Here is a 13,964-nt window from a genome sequence, read left to right on the forward strand (position 1 = left end):
ACACACACATACACACACACATACGCATGCACGCACGCACGCACGCAAACACACACGCACGCATGCATGCATAGACACACACACACACACACACACACACACACACACACACACACACACACACACACACACACACACACACACACACACACACACACACACACACACACACACACACACACACACACACACACACACACACACACACACACACACAGGAGATCCTATAGAGAGACAGTAGTCATGGTGGCCTTAACATGGCTTAACACTGTAGCTATGTGACCTTTAACCCTGGTGTCCTGAATCTCTCTGGCTCACATTCACCTTTCTTTCTCCTAGGGCTGTAGTCAACTCTTGCCCTGTAACCCTGCAGCTTGTTAACAAACTGCTCCCTTGTGCCCCTCTGCAGCCACAGCCTTGATAGTGGTCTTTAGAATGTCCCGCCATGGTTATTACATGATAATCACAAGTCAATCAGATTTTTAATCTCTCCTCTGTTCCAATACACCTTCATTTGTACCAGAACCATCCCTGTTCTCTTCAGCCCTCTCTTTCTGGGTCAGCACACCTGTCTGACCATCTTTGTATCATCTCTTCTTCCTGTTCTTGCTCACAGTACAAAGCCTCTCTTACAGGTTGTCAGACCACTCTCCTTGATTCCTCTCTGTTCTTTGTCTCTGCTTACCTAGACAGCATCTTGCCAGGTCTTAGATGCACTGAAAGGGGCCAGCAGACAGAGATATGAGAGGAGGGTAGGAGTCAGTCCTCAGTCCTCTAGAGGGAGAGAAGTGACCTCCAGGGGATCAGGTTTGGTGTGTGACAACAATGATGGCTTTTTAAAGAAGCCTTGTTTCACTCCCCTGACTCTGTAACAATCAGCCCAACAAGACTTGGCCTATAGGATTACAGCTCCAATAGTGTCAGGATTAATCCTCCTTTGTGTTTTCTTTTTCCATGTTCTGCGATGTTACATTCTAAGGGTGTGAAATATGAATAGACTGATTAGGTTGTTGGTGGGTGAACTCTAATGGCTGGTGTGGACTGCTGGTCCGTGGAGCTATATGATCCTCTGGTATGCAGCAGGTCCCCTGAGTGTCAGCAGACTGGGAGGGAGGGAAAGAAGGCAGAGAGACCCAGGGCAGCTAGTGAGGCTCCAACAGGGACAGAGAGATCATGTCTCCCTGAGACTCATCCTGATTCTCTACTCTCACGACTCCTTATCAGGGAAGGTCACTTCAACTGTTGTCACAGAGAATGGAGAGAAATTAGGCAGCATTGAAAGACAAATGTTACATTCACTTAATTCTGATTACCCTGCTCACTGCTGTTTCTCTCCAATCCACTGATTGGCCCACTTCTTCAGACACATGTAAACTAAGATACCTTGTCTTAATGATCCTGGAAACTTGTGACTGAGCCAAGTGGGTGGAGGGTTGGCCAGGTGGGTATTACTTAATGTACCTGGGGAGCCATCATCATGTTTCAAATTACTAAGGGGGGCTGGGCACCCTCCTTAACAAATCAGGTCCCCATCCTCAGGTGTGTGTGCTGACTGTCTGTTTCTCTGTGTGTTCCAGGCTCCTGGAGGCAGGGGGTGTCAACCTGCAGAGCCTCTCCCTGTCAGACAGCCACCTGGCGGAGTTGGATGGGGAAACCCTGCGCCTGTTCGGCCTCGGAGCACTGGAGGCCCTGGAGAGAGGCTGGGGGGTCCAGACTGCAGGAGCCGTCACTGTCATAGCCTTCCGCTACATCCACTTTGATGCGATCGTGCCAGCACTGCCACGCATAAGGGTCAAGTTCCCCAACCTATCTGTGAGAACACATTCGCTACAGATTACATACTGTTCAATAAAGAGTATTCTCATTGGCTACTATGATAGGAATCATATTCTCACCATGGTAACACATGCGCTCTGTTGGAGTTCTAAACTGAGGGTTCTCATTGGCCAATAGGATTCTGATATGGCCACTCATTGACTGGTTTCCTGACTTATTATGGTCTCGTCCATACAGCATCTGATTTTCCTGGAAACCAACGTCAGCCGTCTTCCCCAGCTGGCTGCTCTAGCCCAGGTGAGACGTCTGGACCAGCTGACCATCCACCCAGAGGGGAACCCTGTAGTCAGCCTTTCCCTGTGGAGATCCTTCCTCATCTACCGCCTGCACCACTTCAACCTGCACAAGATCAACAACCTGGAGGTGAGGTCCACCTAAACACTCAGAAAAAATCTACCAACATGTTTTGTCATTCAGCATATTTGTGCTGTAATGTTCTGAACAATGTGTTAGCTGATACCCTTTTCCTTTTCCCTTGTGGGTATGTGAATGCATTTATATTCGGTGTGTGTGTGCATCAGGTGACCATGAATGACATGATCTCTGCAGAGCGTCTGTTTGGGACGCTGGGTCATATCGCTGCCACCGAGACACCACGCTGCCGCCTGCTAGTACTGCTGGAGGAGTCCAGGTGAGCTCCATACCCACAGCACCTGGTAACTGGCACTAACTGACACACACAGGCCGTCTGAATACCCATACTTGCATACTAAATAGTAGGCCGTCATTCCTATTTTAAAAAGTATGCGTCATTTTGAAAATCGAGTAAACTTTAAATGTCCGGATGTCATGCTCTTTTCAGCTTTAACCTCTCTGGGATATGTGGGATGGTAGCTTCCCACCTGGCCAACATCCAGTGAAAATGCAGAGCGCCAAATTCAAATAAATTACTATAAAAATTGAACTTTGATGAAATCACACATTCAATCCAGCCAACGTGTCAGATTTCAAAAATGCTTTACGGCAAAAGCAAACGATGCTGTTATCTGAGGATAGCATCCCAGTAAACTAAGAGAGAAAAGCATATTTCAATTACTGCAAAACGCAGAAATAAAAATATAAAAGTCATGCCTTACCTTTGACGAGCGTCTTCTGTTGGCACTCCAATATGTCCCATAAACATCACAAATGGTCCTTTTGTTCGATTAATTCCATCGATATATATCCAAAATGTCCATTTATTTGGCGTGTTTGATCCAGAAAAACACCGGTTCCAACGGGACTATAAAATATCTCAAATGTTACCTGTAAGCATTGTCCAAAAATTTCAAACTACTTTTGTAATGCAACTTTAGGTATTTTTTAACGTAAATAATCAATCAAATTTAAGATGGGATATACTGTGTTCAATACCGGAGGAAAGCAATGTGGAGCATGCTTTCAGGTCACGCGCCTCTAACAAAGAGTACACTTCCCTCGAGCCTCATTCTGAACAGTGTTACCTCTTAATTTCTCAAAGGAAAAACCTCAACCAATTTCTAAAGACTGTTGACATCCAGTGGAAGTGATAGGAACTGCAGGAAAGTAGATTAGAAATCTGGATTCCCAATGAAAACCCATTGAAAAGAGAGTGACCTCAAAAAAAAATTATCCGAACGGTTTGTCCTCTGGGTTTTGCCTGCCAAATAAGTTCTGTTATACTCACAGACATGATTCAAACAGTTTTAGAAACTTCAGAGTGTTTTCTATCCAAATAATATGCATATCTTAGCTTCTGGGTCTGAGTAGCAGGCCGTTTACTTTGGACACACTTTTCATCCGTACGTGAAAATACTGCCCCCTGTCCCAAAGAAGTTATTAACAAACTATAGTTTTGGTAAGTCGGTTAGGACATCTACTTTGTGCATGACACAAGTATTTTTTCCAACAATTGTTTACAGACAGATTATTTCACTTATAATTCACTGTATCACAATTCTAGTGGGTCAGAACTTTACATACACTAAGTTGACTGTGCCTTCAAACAGCTTGGAAAATTCCAGAAAATAATGTCATGACTTTAGAAGCTTCTTACAGGCTAATTGACATAATTTGATTCAATTGGAGGTGTACCTGTGGATTTATTTCAAGGCCTACCTTTCACACTCAGTACCTCTTTGCTTGACATCATGGGAAAATCAAAAGAAATCAGCCAAGACCTGAGAAAAACATTGTAGACCTCCACAAGTCTGGTTCATCCTTGGGAGCAATTTCCAAACAACTGAAGGTACCACGTTCATCTGCACAAACAATAGTACGCAAGTATAAACACCATGGGACCACGCAGCCGTCATACCACTCATACCGCTCAGGTGCACTTCACAAAATAGATGGCATCATGAGGATGGAAAATGATGTGGATATATTGAATCAACATCTCAAGACATCAGTCAGGAAGTTAAAGCTTGGTTGAAAAGGGGTCTTCCAAATGGACAATGACCCCAAGCATACTTCCCAAGTTGTGGCAAAATGGCTTAAGGCCAACAAAGTCAAGGTATTGGAGTGGCCATCTCAAGCCCTGACCTCAATCCCATAGAACATTTATGGGCAGAACTGAAAAGCGTGTGCGAGCAAGGAGGCCTACAACCCTGACTCAGTTACACCAGCTCTGACAGGAGGAATGGGCCAAAATTCTCCCTACTTATTGTGGGAAGCTTGTGAAAGGCTACCCGAAACGATTGACCCAAGTTAAACAATTTAAAGGCAATGCTACCAAGTACTAATAGCGTGTATGTAAACTTCTGACCCACTGGGAATGTGATGAAAGAAATAAAAGCTGAAATTAATCATTCTGTCTACTATTAATCTGACATTTCACATTCTTAAAATAAAGTAGTGATCCTAACTGACCTAAAAAGGGAATTTTTACTAGGATTAAATCTCAGGAATGGTGAATAGCTGAGTTTAAATGTATGTATATAAACTTCCGACTTCAATCGTATTCCTTTTTATTCTTCATGTAGTACAAATACATTAATACTTTTCCATAATGCATTGGAAGAGGTGGGCTGAAGGTGATAGACCCTAGTTCTGTTCAAGTAGCCAAATAACAACAGTGGCTACTTAATTGGGAAGATGCCCTATACCTAGGATACTATTGTAAGTGGCTGTTCCACTGGATGTCATAAGGTGTATGCACCAATTTGTAAGTCGCTCTGGATAAGAGCGTCTGCTAAATGACTTAAATGTAAATGTAATGCTGAATAGCAAAGCTCCTGCAGTGGTGTAGGATAAGTCATTTTTGTTCTCCTTAAAATTAGTATTGCGTCGTAGGATACATCTTTGAAAACAGAAGAATTGGTTATATTTTTTTATGGGGCTTTCTGTTTTCTCATTGAAAAGTGTTTATTGTTCTCTTGGCCTTCGTCAGAGCTTTTAAACTAAATACTAAACCATCTTTTGATTTGTTAATGTGTCGGCACCGTGGACTCAGGATGTGGCTGCGGTATTGATGTCATATTAGTCAGGCCTTTTGATTTAGACACTTGAATTGTTTTAGTTTTGTAGGCGTGGCTACCCATTTAATTATTTCATTTATGGATGTTTCCCAATGATCAGTGGTTTAGTTTATTATGTTGCTGTCCTGAGGTTCTGAAATTACGATGCACCCGACAGTCCACGTTTTCTGTGCAATAGTCTTTTCATTTTGTCACGCCTTGGTCATTGTATTTTGTGTTTTCGTTATATTTTTGGTAGGCCAGGGTGTGACATGGGTTTATGTTGTTGTATTTCGTATTGGGGTTTTTGTATTATTGGGATTGCGGCTGAGTAGGGGTGTTGTATGGGCTTGGCTGCCTGAGGCGGTTCTCAATCAGAGTCAGGTGATTCTCGTTGTCTCTGATTGGGAACCGTATTTAGGTAGCCTGGTTTCGCTTTGTATTTGGTGGGTGATTGTTCCTGTCTCTGTGTAGTTTCACCAGATCGGCTGTAATTAGGTTTCTCGTTCCGTTTGTTGTTTTGTATTTTGTATATTACGTTATTTTCATGTATCGTCATTTTCATTCATTAAAGAACATGAGTAACAACCACGCTGCATTTCGGTCCGACTCTCTTTCGACAAATGAAGAACGCCGTTACACATTTGAACATTTTAAAAGTTTTGGTGTGTGTACATGGCTATTTAGTTGAACTTATATAGGTTAAAGCGCTTTAGTTTCACTATTAAATATGTTGAAATTTAACCAAACGATCCGTTTCTGTCTTCAGTCCTTTTTAAATAGGATACATGGGCTTTATGGACGACAGTATAGGTCCAATGTGATAGTCTGACTGTAACCAGCCTGAATAGGCCTATAACTCCATTCATATTATATTCAGAGTTTACTGAAATTAATCAAATTGGAAATGACCAGGCCTGTTAGTGCAATGCATGTCTGTTGAAGTTGGAAAAATCCACCTGTACTCGCCTCCGCCCCACCTACTCAGCCAGTCAGGAGCCGTTGCTGCCGTGGCATACTGCGTACTTTTTACTAAACAGAATGTGCTAAATAGTATCCAACAATGAGTACATAGTATGCAGTTTAAGTATGTAGTATGTAAGTATGAGTATTCGGACATAGCCACAGACTGGTACCTGGCACACCTGGTACCTGGCGCTGATTAACACACAGCGCTCACTCAGGTTACCAAACAAAAACATTAGCTACACTTTAATTACAGGCGTTCACTGTACCGTAGAGAACCTGTCTGAGTGTGTTTATCAGTTTGTGTAATGCGTGTGTGTGTGTGTGTGTGTATGTGTGTGTGTGTGTGTGTGTGTGTGTGTGTGTGTGTGTGTGTGTGCGTATGTTAATGAGTCTGTGTGTGATGCATAGACAAAGCCTGCCATCGATGAGCCATAGGGAGTTGGTTGGGAGTGCAGGGGTAGGGTGGGTACCTGGCATCTTCCTCACATTCCCATTCCTCTCCCCAGCCAACAGCTCTTCAACTATATCACTCCTGGTCACTGAAACACAGCCAAGCAAAGCAAAATGCTGTAGTGGTGTCTCTCTCAGTGCCGGCCGGCCGGCCGGCAGGCAGGCAGGCAGGCAGGCAGGCAGGCAGGCAGGCAGGCAGGCAGGCAAGGCAGGCAAGGCAGGCAAGGCAGGCAAGGCAGGCAAGGCAGGCAAGGCAGGCAGGCAGGCAGGCAGGCAGGCAGGCAGGCAGGCAGGCAGGCAGGCAGGCAGGCAGGCAGGCAGGCAGGCAGGCAGGCAGGCAGGCAGGCAGGCAGGCAGGCAGGCAGGCAGGCAGGCAGGCAGGCAGGCAGGCAGGCAGGCAGGCAGGCAGGCAGGCAGGCAGGCAGGCAGGCAGGCAGGCAGGCAGGCAGGCAGGCAGGCAGGCAGGCAGGCAGGCAGGCAGGCAGGCAGGCAGGCAGGCAGGCAGGCAGGCAGGCAGGCAGGCAGGCAGGCAGGCAGGCAGGCAGGCAGGCAGGCAGGCAGGCAGGCAGGCAGGCAGGCAGGCAGGCAGGCAGGCAGGCAGGCAGGCAGGCAGGCAGGCAGGCAGGCAGGCAGGCAGGCAGGCAGGCAGGCAGGCAGGCAGGCAGGCAGGCAGGCAGGCAGGCAGGCAGGCAGGCAGGCAGGCAGGCAGGCAGGCAGGCAGGCAGGCAGGCAGGCAGGCAGGCAGGCAGGCAGGCAGGCAGGCAGGCAGGCAGGCAGGCAGGCAGGCAGGCAGGCAGGCAGGCAGGCAGGCAGGCAGGCAGGCAGGCAGGCAGATTGAATACTGTTAATTGGCAAACGAAAGGCCAACTGCCATTCTGCTGGCTTCCAGTTCCTCTTTAATAACTCACACTCACTGACGCCCGATATAGAAAACACAATAATATATGCCATTTAGCCAACGCTTTTATCCAAAACGACTTACAGTCATGCGTGCATACATTTTTACGTATGGGTGTACCCGAGAATCAAACCTACTACACTGGTGTTACAAGCACCATGCTCTACCAACTGAGCTACAAAGGACCACGCTTTACCAATAGCCGGGAGCTGATCATTCTTTTAAGATCAACAGTGAAACGGTATTCGATTTAACCTGCTGACATTGCGTGATAATGCATAGTTTTGTCAAATAAATATTTAATATGTATAGTATGGTTGATAACTTGAACTTTGACCTCTCCAGAAATACTAGTTGAACATTAACTTGATATTATAAAGACAGTTTTTATAAACTGGTATAGGGAAGATGAAAAAACAATTGATGTGATGGCCACTCCATGGAGATCAAACATGCAGCCTAAGGTTATTCATATCATAAATCTCCCTACTTCCCTGTTGGCTTGAATGAATTCCTCTTTATGAATCACAATACACTTGGTACACTGCAAAATATGTTCTGAAAAGTTGAATGAGTGCCAGAGCGTTTTGTGTGTAATGTGTATCTGACTATATTGTTTTACAAGGGCTGTGGCTTTGGAATGTCTTTGAATTTGTATTTATTTATGCATGTATGTGTGCCACAGGTATGTGTAATGTACTGTAAATGTACTGTATATCTCTGTCTGTGTGAGGCCTTGAGATGACAGGCCAGGGCTTGTCTGTCCCTAGCAGCTGCCGTTTTTATCGTTCGCTGTGAGAAATGGACGAGCATGGCAGTTAGTTCACTTCCCTAATCTGTCCCTTCAGGTTCACTCTGTACGATTACCCACAACACCCCTGGGCCTTCTAGAGCGGAGCATGGAAGAAATGTCTGAGTATCAAACAATACTTTACCTTGAGCTGCCTTATGGAATTCATCCCTTTTCCCCCCAACTGAGCCCACTGACCTACTCTGTAGCAGCCCTAACCTTTTAAGTGCTGTAATGTGTGTGTATTTGATTAAGGTTTAACCTTCCATATAAAACAATGTCTAAACTTTCCCCTCTCAGCCTCTGCACAGTGCACACTACTCCCTGTAGTTTGGTCCTTCCAGGAAAACCTCTCCTCAGAGATGGAGAGTGTAGTCCTGTAATAATTAAGAAGGGAGTTCACTACAGTCATCAGTGAATGGTTTCAGATCCAGTACAGACATGTATAACCCCGAGCTATACATTATACAGTCATAGTTAGGTTTGGACAATCCATGAGGGAACACATATGGTCATGGGTAGGGCAGATATTGCTGTGAAGGTAGCCAGAGCAAAGCCTATGATGGCTATAATGCTTTTGGTGTATTGCAGTTGAGGACCAAGTCATAATCAAAAGTCGTTGAACATGGGTGAAGGCCAAAAGGCCTGAAGATAGGCAATTCTGGGGTGGGGGACAGCTTGTCCTGTTGTGTGAACCATCATGTGATAGTTTTGACATTCATGTCTGTGATACAATACTAATGACTGGAGGCCAGAAAAGATTCCTGAACCCAATGTAGGAGTGGTTCATCCTTCTTCTCAGTGAATTAAGTTGATGGTGTTGGCTGTTATACTGGGGTGTTTGCATTCAACCTCCACTCTACAGTACAGTATCATTATACAGTAGAGTACATGCTCAGCTATGGTGAATGGGGCTGTTTGATAGATACACACCACTCAGTTGATCCTCTGCCCACCTATACATACAGTGTTCAGGCTCTCTGTCTCCGACACAAGCACTCACACTTATCCCAGTAGGTATTTTAGCCTGCAGCCTCCGTCTCAATGACTATTCCAGAGTTCTGGCACCAGCGTTTGGAACATGTTGGTGCAGTGCTGAATTTCATGAGATGAATAATGATGGACAGGGACGTTTGATGTAGCTAACATCCTTTATTAATGTTCTCATCCTGGTTACATCTGTACCAACCCTGCTGCTGAAAACTATACGACTGACAAAGAACTGATTTAAAAAGTTGTACAAATTAACTACATTTATGTAGAAGTACTTTATCATTCCCAATTCATTGTTTGTAAAGTAATTGTTTGGCTTGGCTTCCATGGAATTCATGTTGGCACTACTCTAATAGTATCTGATACCAGTCTTGACAGATGTGTTAATGCGGAGCATTGAGTGAATGCCATTACTATTTGTCGAAACGTGTATTTTGATACTTTGTTATTCCCTTCTTTGACGATGGCACTGTCCCTGGCAGGGTTATTGCATGCCCTGATGCTCCAGACATGTCTAACTCACCTGTCCCCCTTGCATAGCTGCTGGAAGTAGGTGTACTGAGGGTGCTGCAGCACACCCTGAGAAATCAGATGTATTATTATTTGAAAAAAAACAATTTCACAAAAGTACACAATACTTGTATTAGCAGACTGATATAGATGTCTAATAGCGTGGGCAAAAAGAACATTTTTTCAGCATTTCCGCTTTGGCAAATAAGGTAGTATAGTGAAGAAGAGTATCTTGCAGGATTCAATAGTTGGAGTTGTTGCCCTTTCCCTTTCTCTATGATGTCATTCTAATGGAATCCAGAAAGAACAAAACCCTGTCCTCAACATTTACATTAAATGGTGAAAAGTTATGGGTAAAGACGTAAAGGCACAAAACATCCTCATCAAATTAAAGATTTTTCTTGATCAAATATCATGGGAAACAACCACTTTTTGTGTAGTATTAATTTACTATCATTACAAACCACTTAATGTAAATGTACATTACTGTATAGTACATAGGCTGGTCATCTAGGTTTCTACAGGTAGACTTTCCATCACCATGAAGAAAAACAATGCAATGTGATGATATGATATGATGTGGCTCAGTTGGTAAGAGCATGGTGCTTACAATGCTAGGGTTGTGGGTTTGATTCCCACAGGGGACTAGTATGAAAAAATATGAACATGTATACATTTCAAGAAACTGTTAAACATATATCAAGCACGTTTTTTTATATTCCACAAGTATTATTGGATTAACTGTTTTGTACAGATAATCATCAGACTCAAGTTACAAATGCTGGTAAACACTCAAATACATTTAGTGTAACCTTTGGACCTTTGCCAGTCTTGTATTAGCGGACCGATATGGACTTCTTTAGTGAGGGTCATTTAGCTTTTCTGAAACAAAACAAAACACAGTACCCCCCCTCTCTCTTGCTCCCTCTCTCTCTCTCTCTCTCTCTCTCTCTCTCTCTCTCTCTCTTCTTCGTCTCTCTCTCCCTCTCCCCTCCTCTCTCTCTTTCGCTCCCTCCTTCCCTGCCTCTCTCTCTCTCTAGGAAGCGTCAGCTGCAGTTTCTGTTGGAGGGGCGTGGGCGCCGTGCAGGCTTGAGCCCAGAGGAGCTGCGTGACAACGGCAAGCTGCTGGGAGAGGGCCTGAGCAGAGCCCTGTTCAACTACCCCAGTAGAGACTGCTGCAGTGTGGGAGCGGAGAGCCCAGAGGTCAGCACTCTCAGACTATCACTCAGTCTGTAGCCTGGTCCCAGTGGTGATGACTGCAGTAGCAGAGTGGAAGCAGCCAGTCTAGCCTGGTGGTCCCAGATCTCTTCCGTCACAAAGAGATCTGGGACCAGGATAGACTGGCTGCGCTCACTCTGCTACTGTAGACATCACCACTACCTGTCACTGTATACCTGATGCTTCATACTATAGCAGCTTTATTGAGGGCATGTTTCATACATTTACAGCTGTGATCCTCAATCCTGCTTCTTGAGCCGTGAAACACCTGATTTAGCCAATAAAAGTATTGAAGACAGTGGCTCTCCTGGAGAAGGATTGAGGATCACTGATTTACAATGTAACATGATTACTATCCAATAGGATGATCAATGGAGACTTCCTCTCATCAGTGTCAAAGCTAACAGTCCTCTGTTCCCTGGATCTCCTCAGGAGGGTGCTATGGAGTCGTCATCGGAGCGCCACGCCGTGATGGAACAGTACATACAGGCTCAGGTCCAGAGGGCATCTGACACCAATCTGAAGAGGGAGTCCCTCCACAAACTGTGGCCCTCCATGTTCATGGAGATGGTGAGAGACTGTGTGCTGGAGATGAGGGACCGACCGGCCTTCCGTCAGGCCTGCCTCAACAGGCTCTCCACACAGGGAAAGTGACAGGGTGAGGGGTAGAGACCTGGTAAAACTCCATAAGACATACAGTACAGCAAACTGGACACATACTGGAAACAGGTACAGCATACTGGACACATACTAGAAACAGGTACAGCATACTGGACATATACTGGAAACAGGTGCAGCATACTGGACACATACTGGAAACATGTACAGCATACTGGACACACTAGAAAGAGGTACAGCATACTGTACACATACATACTGGAAAGAGGATACTGGACACCTACTGGAAACAGGTACAACATACTGGACCTACTGGAAACAGGTATAGCATACTGGACCACTTCTTCTACTACAGCATATTGGACACTCTCATGCTGCTCTGTCTCATCACATTAACTCGTCTTCATCATCACGTGGTGTCAGACAGTCAAGTTTTGGGGAATTTGGGGGTTCGATTATTTTCATAACTGGAAAAACGTATTCAGATCGAAGATGGATGTGAATTTTTCTTGTAAAGGCAATTTGGGGGGGGGGTTCTCACCAACTGGGCCTCATAAGCTTGAATTCACATTATCATGGAAAATACAATATTGATGTTTGTTCTATACTCTGTTTTTCCTATTCAACTTGATTCCAGGATGCACGGAGCTATAGAGCTATATACTTGAGAAAGTCATTGTGAGCGTGCATATTGTCATTTCTAAAGAGGAACACTCTTTGCACTTTAAAGCCTTCATAAAGACCCTGTTCACGATCTCCAGCTGAAGATTACAATGAGTGTGTCTCATTGAGCCTAGAATGATTGTGTCATGATAATCCTCTTCTTAATGTTACTCTCTCTCTCTCTGCCTGGCGTGATGACAAGGGCACAAAATACATGTTTTCTTTTCGGACCACTAATTTTCTGTATTGTACTTAGTAATAAAATATTCCCTAACACTTAACTGTTCCATGTTTATTGCTCCTGTAGTGTCTCTGTTGATCAAGAAACCATGCTGCAGGAAATGTATTCTCCATCCATCAATCATCAAATTACTCAGAGCTAATATTTTGACTGAATCAGACGATTTTGCACAACAACATATCATCAAATGTTTTTGTTTTGTTATATTTATCTCTTCTGACCATTAAACCCTAAGTATGTTATACTATACTATGCTACCTCTGGCTCCTCTAATCTCTGACTATTAACTGAATTGTTTTGGACAGGGGTGTCCTTTTGAAGAACAGCACTATATCCAGCCACCTCCTAATACATTAGACTGAGCCGTGTGCTAATGCTGTTCCACAGTACCTCAGTGTAATGTCATACTTCTCTCAGACAGTGTAGGGTCCTACTGCTCTCAGACAGTGTAGGGTCCTACTGCTCTCAGACAGTGTAGGGTCCTACTGCTCTCAAACGGTGTGATGTCCTACTGCTCTCAGACAGGGTAGTGTCCTTCTGCTATCAGTGTATTGTCCTATTGCTCTCAGACAGTATATTGTCCTACTGCTCTCAGACAGTGTAATGTCCTACTGCTCTCAGACAGTGTAATGTCCTACTCCCGTTCCTTGAAAGCGGCAGCTCTACCCTTTATCTTATTACGGATGTTGCCTGTAATCCATGGCTTCTGGTTGGGGTATGTACGTACAGTCACTGTGGGGACCACGTCATCGATGCACTCATTTATATCCTGCAGGATATAAGATTTTTAAATGATGATGGAGACAAAACTGTCCCTCCCTGTGCATGCTCTACCCTGCACTGGGACATCCAGGGGCAATGGAGAGGGTCCTCTCTCTCCTGTTGAACTCAGAAAGGAATGTTCTTGCAGGCTTCGATAGAGCAGACTGGTTTACTACCAGCTGTTCCTGGTCCCCTCACTCACTACAACTACTCTGTAGGGAGGCTGGGCTCTCCACGCTGCCTGTGCTCTCAATGGTTTACAGTCAAGGGTTTCCAAAGTCAACTCCAGACACCTGTGGCACTAAACAGGATTGGTGAAAAGGGAAACTGGAGCTTTGCCGGGGTGGGAGATTTCAGAATTGAAGGTGCCGGAATGGTTTTCTGAATGGAATGTTTGTTGTGCAACTGAATAAACAGAAGCATCTTGGGGAGAGGCAACTGTGGTTCAAGTGTAAGTACTACTGCTCTCAGACAGTGTAATGTCCTACTGCTCTCAGAGTATTGTCCTACTGCTCTAAGAGTATTGTCCTACTGCTCTCAGACAGTGTAATGTCATACTTCTCTCAGACAGTGTAGGGTCCTACTGCTCTCAGACAGTGT

At 44.7% G+C, this 13,964-nt stretch overlaps 1 protein-coding gene across 2 annotated transcripts in view; it reads left to right on the forward strand.

Annotated features, from left to right (window-relative positions):
- LOC118370881 (leucine-rich repeat-containing protein 49-like) overlaps positions 1 to 12,642 on the forward strand; it is a 63,992-nt gene extending 51,350 nt beyond the window's left edge. The window contains exons 15-19 of one of the 2 annotated variants that reach the window (XM_035756101.2): positions 1,578 to 1,812; positions 2,014 to 2,199; positions 2,358 to 2,467; positions 10,903 to 11,065; positions 11,513 to 12,642. In XM_035756101.2, the coding sequence (XP_035611994.1) occupies positions 1,578 to 1,812; positions 2,014 to 2,199; positions 2,358 to 2,467; positions 10,903 to 11,065; positions 11,513 to 11,734 (916 nt within the window). In that variant the 3' untranslated portion in view covers positions 11,735 to 12,642. Of the gene's footprint in view, positions 1 to 1,577; positions 1,813 to 2,013; positions 2,200 to 2,357; positions 2,468 to 10,902; positions 11,066 to 11,512 lie in introns of those variants that run through there. The other variant, XM_035756102.2, reaches the window with a different exon arrangement.
- Positions 12,643 to 13,964: the final 1,322 nt, after the last annotated feature.

This window comes from Oncorhynchus keta, chromosome 14 (genome assembly GCF_023373465.1).
Source record: "Oncorhynchus keta strain PuntledgeMale-10-30-2019 chromosome 14, Oket_V2, whole genome shotgun sequence".
NCBI lineage: Eukaryota > Metazoa > Chordata > Actinopteri > Salmoniformes > Salmonidae > Oncorhynchus > Oncorhynchus keta.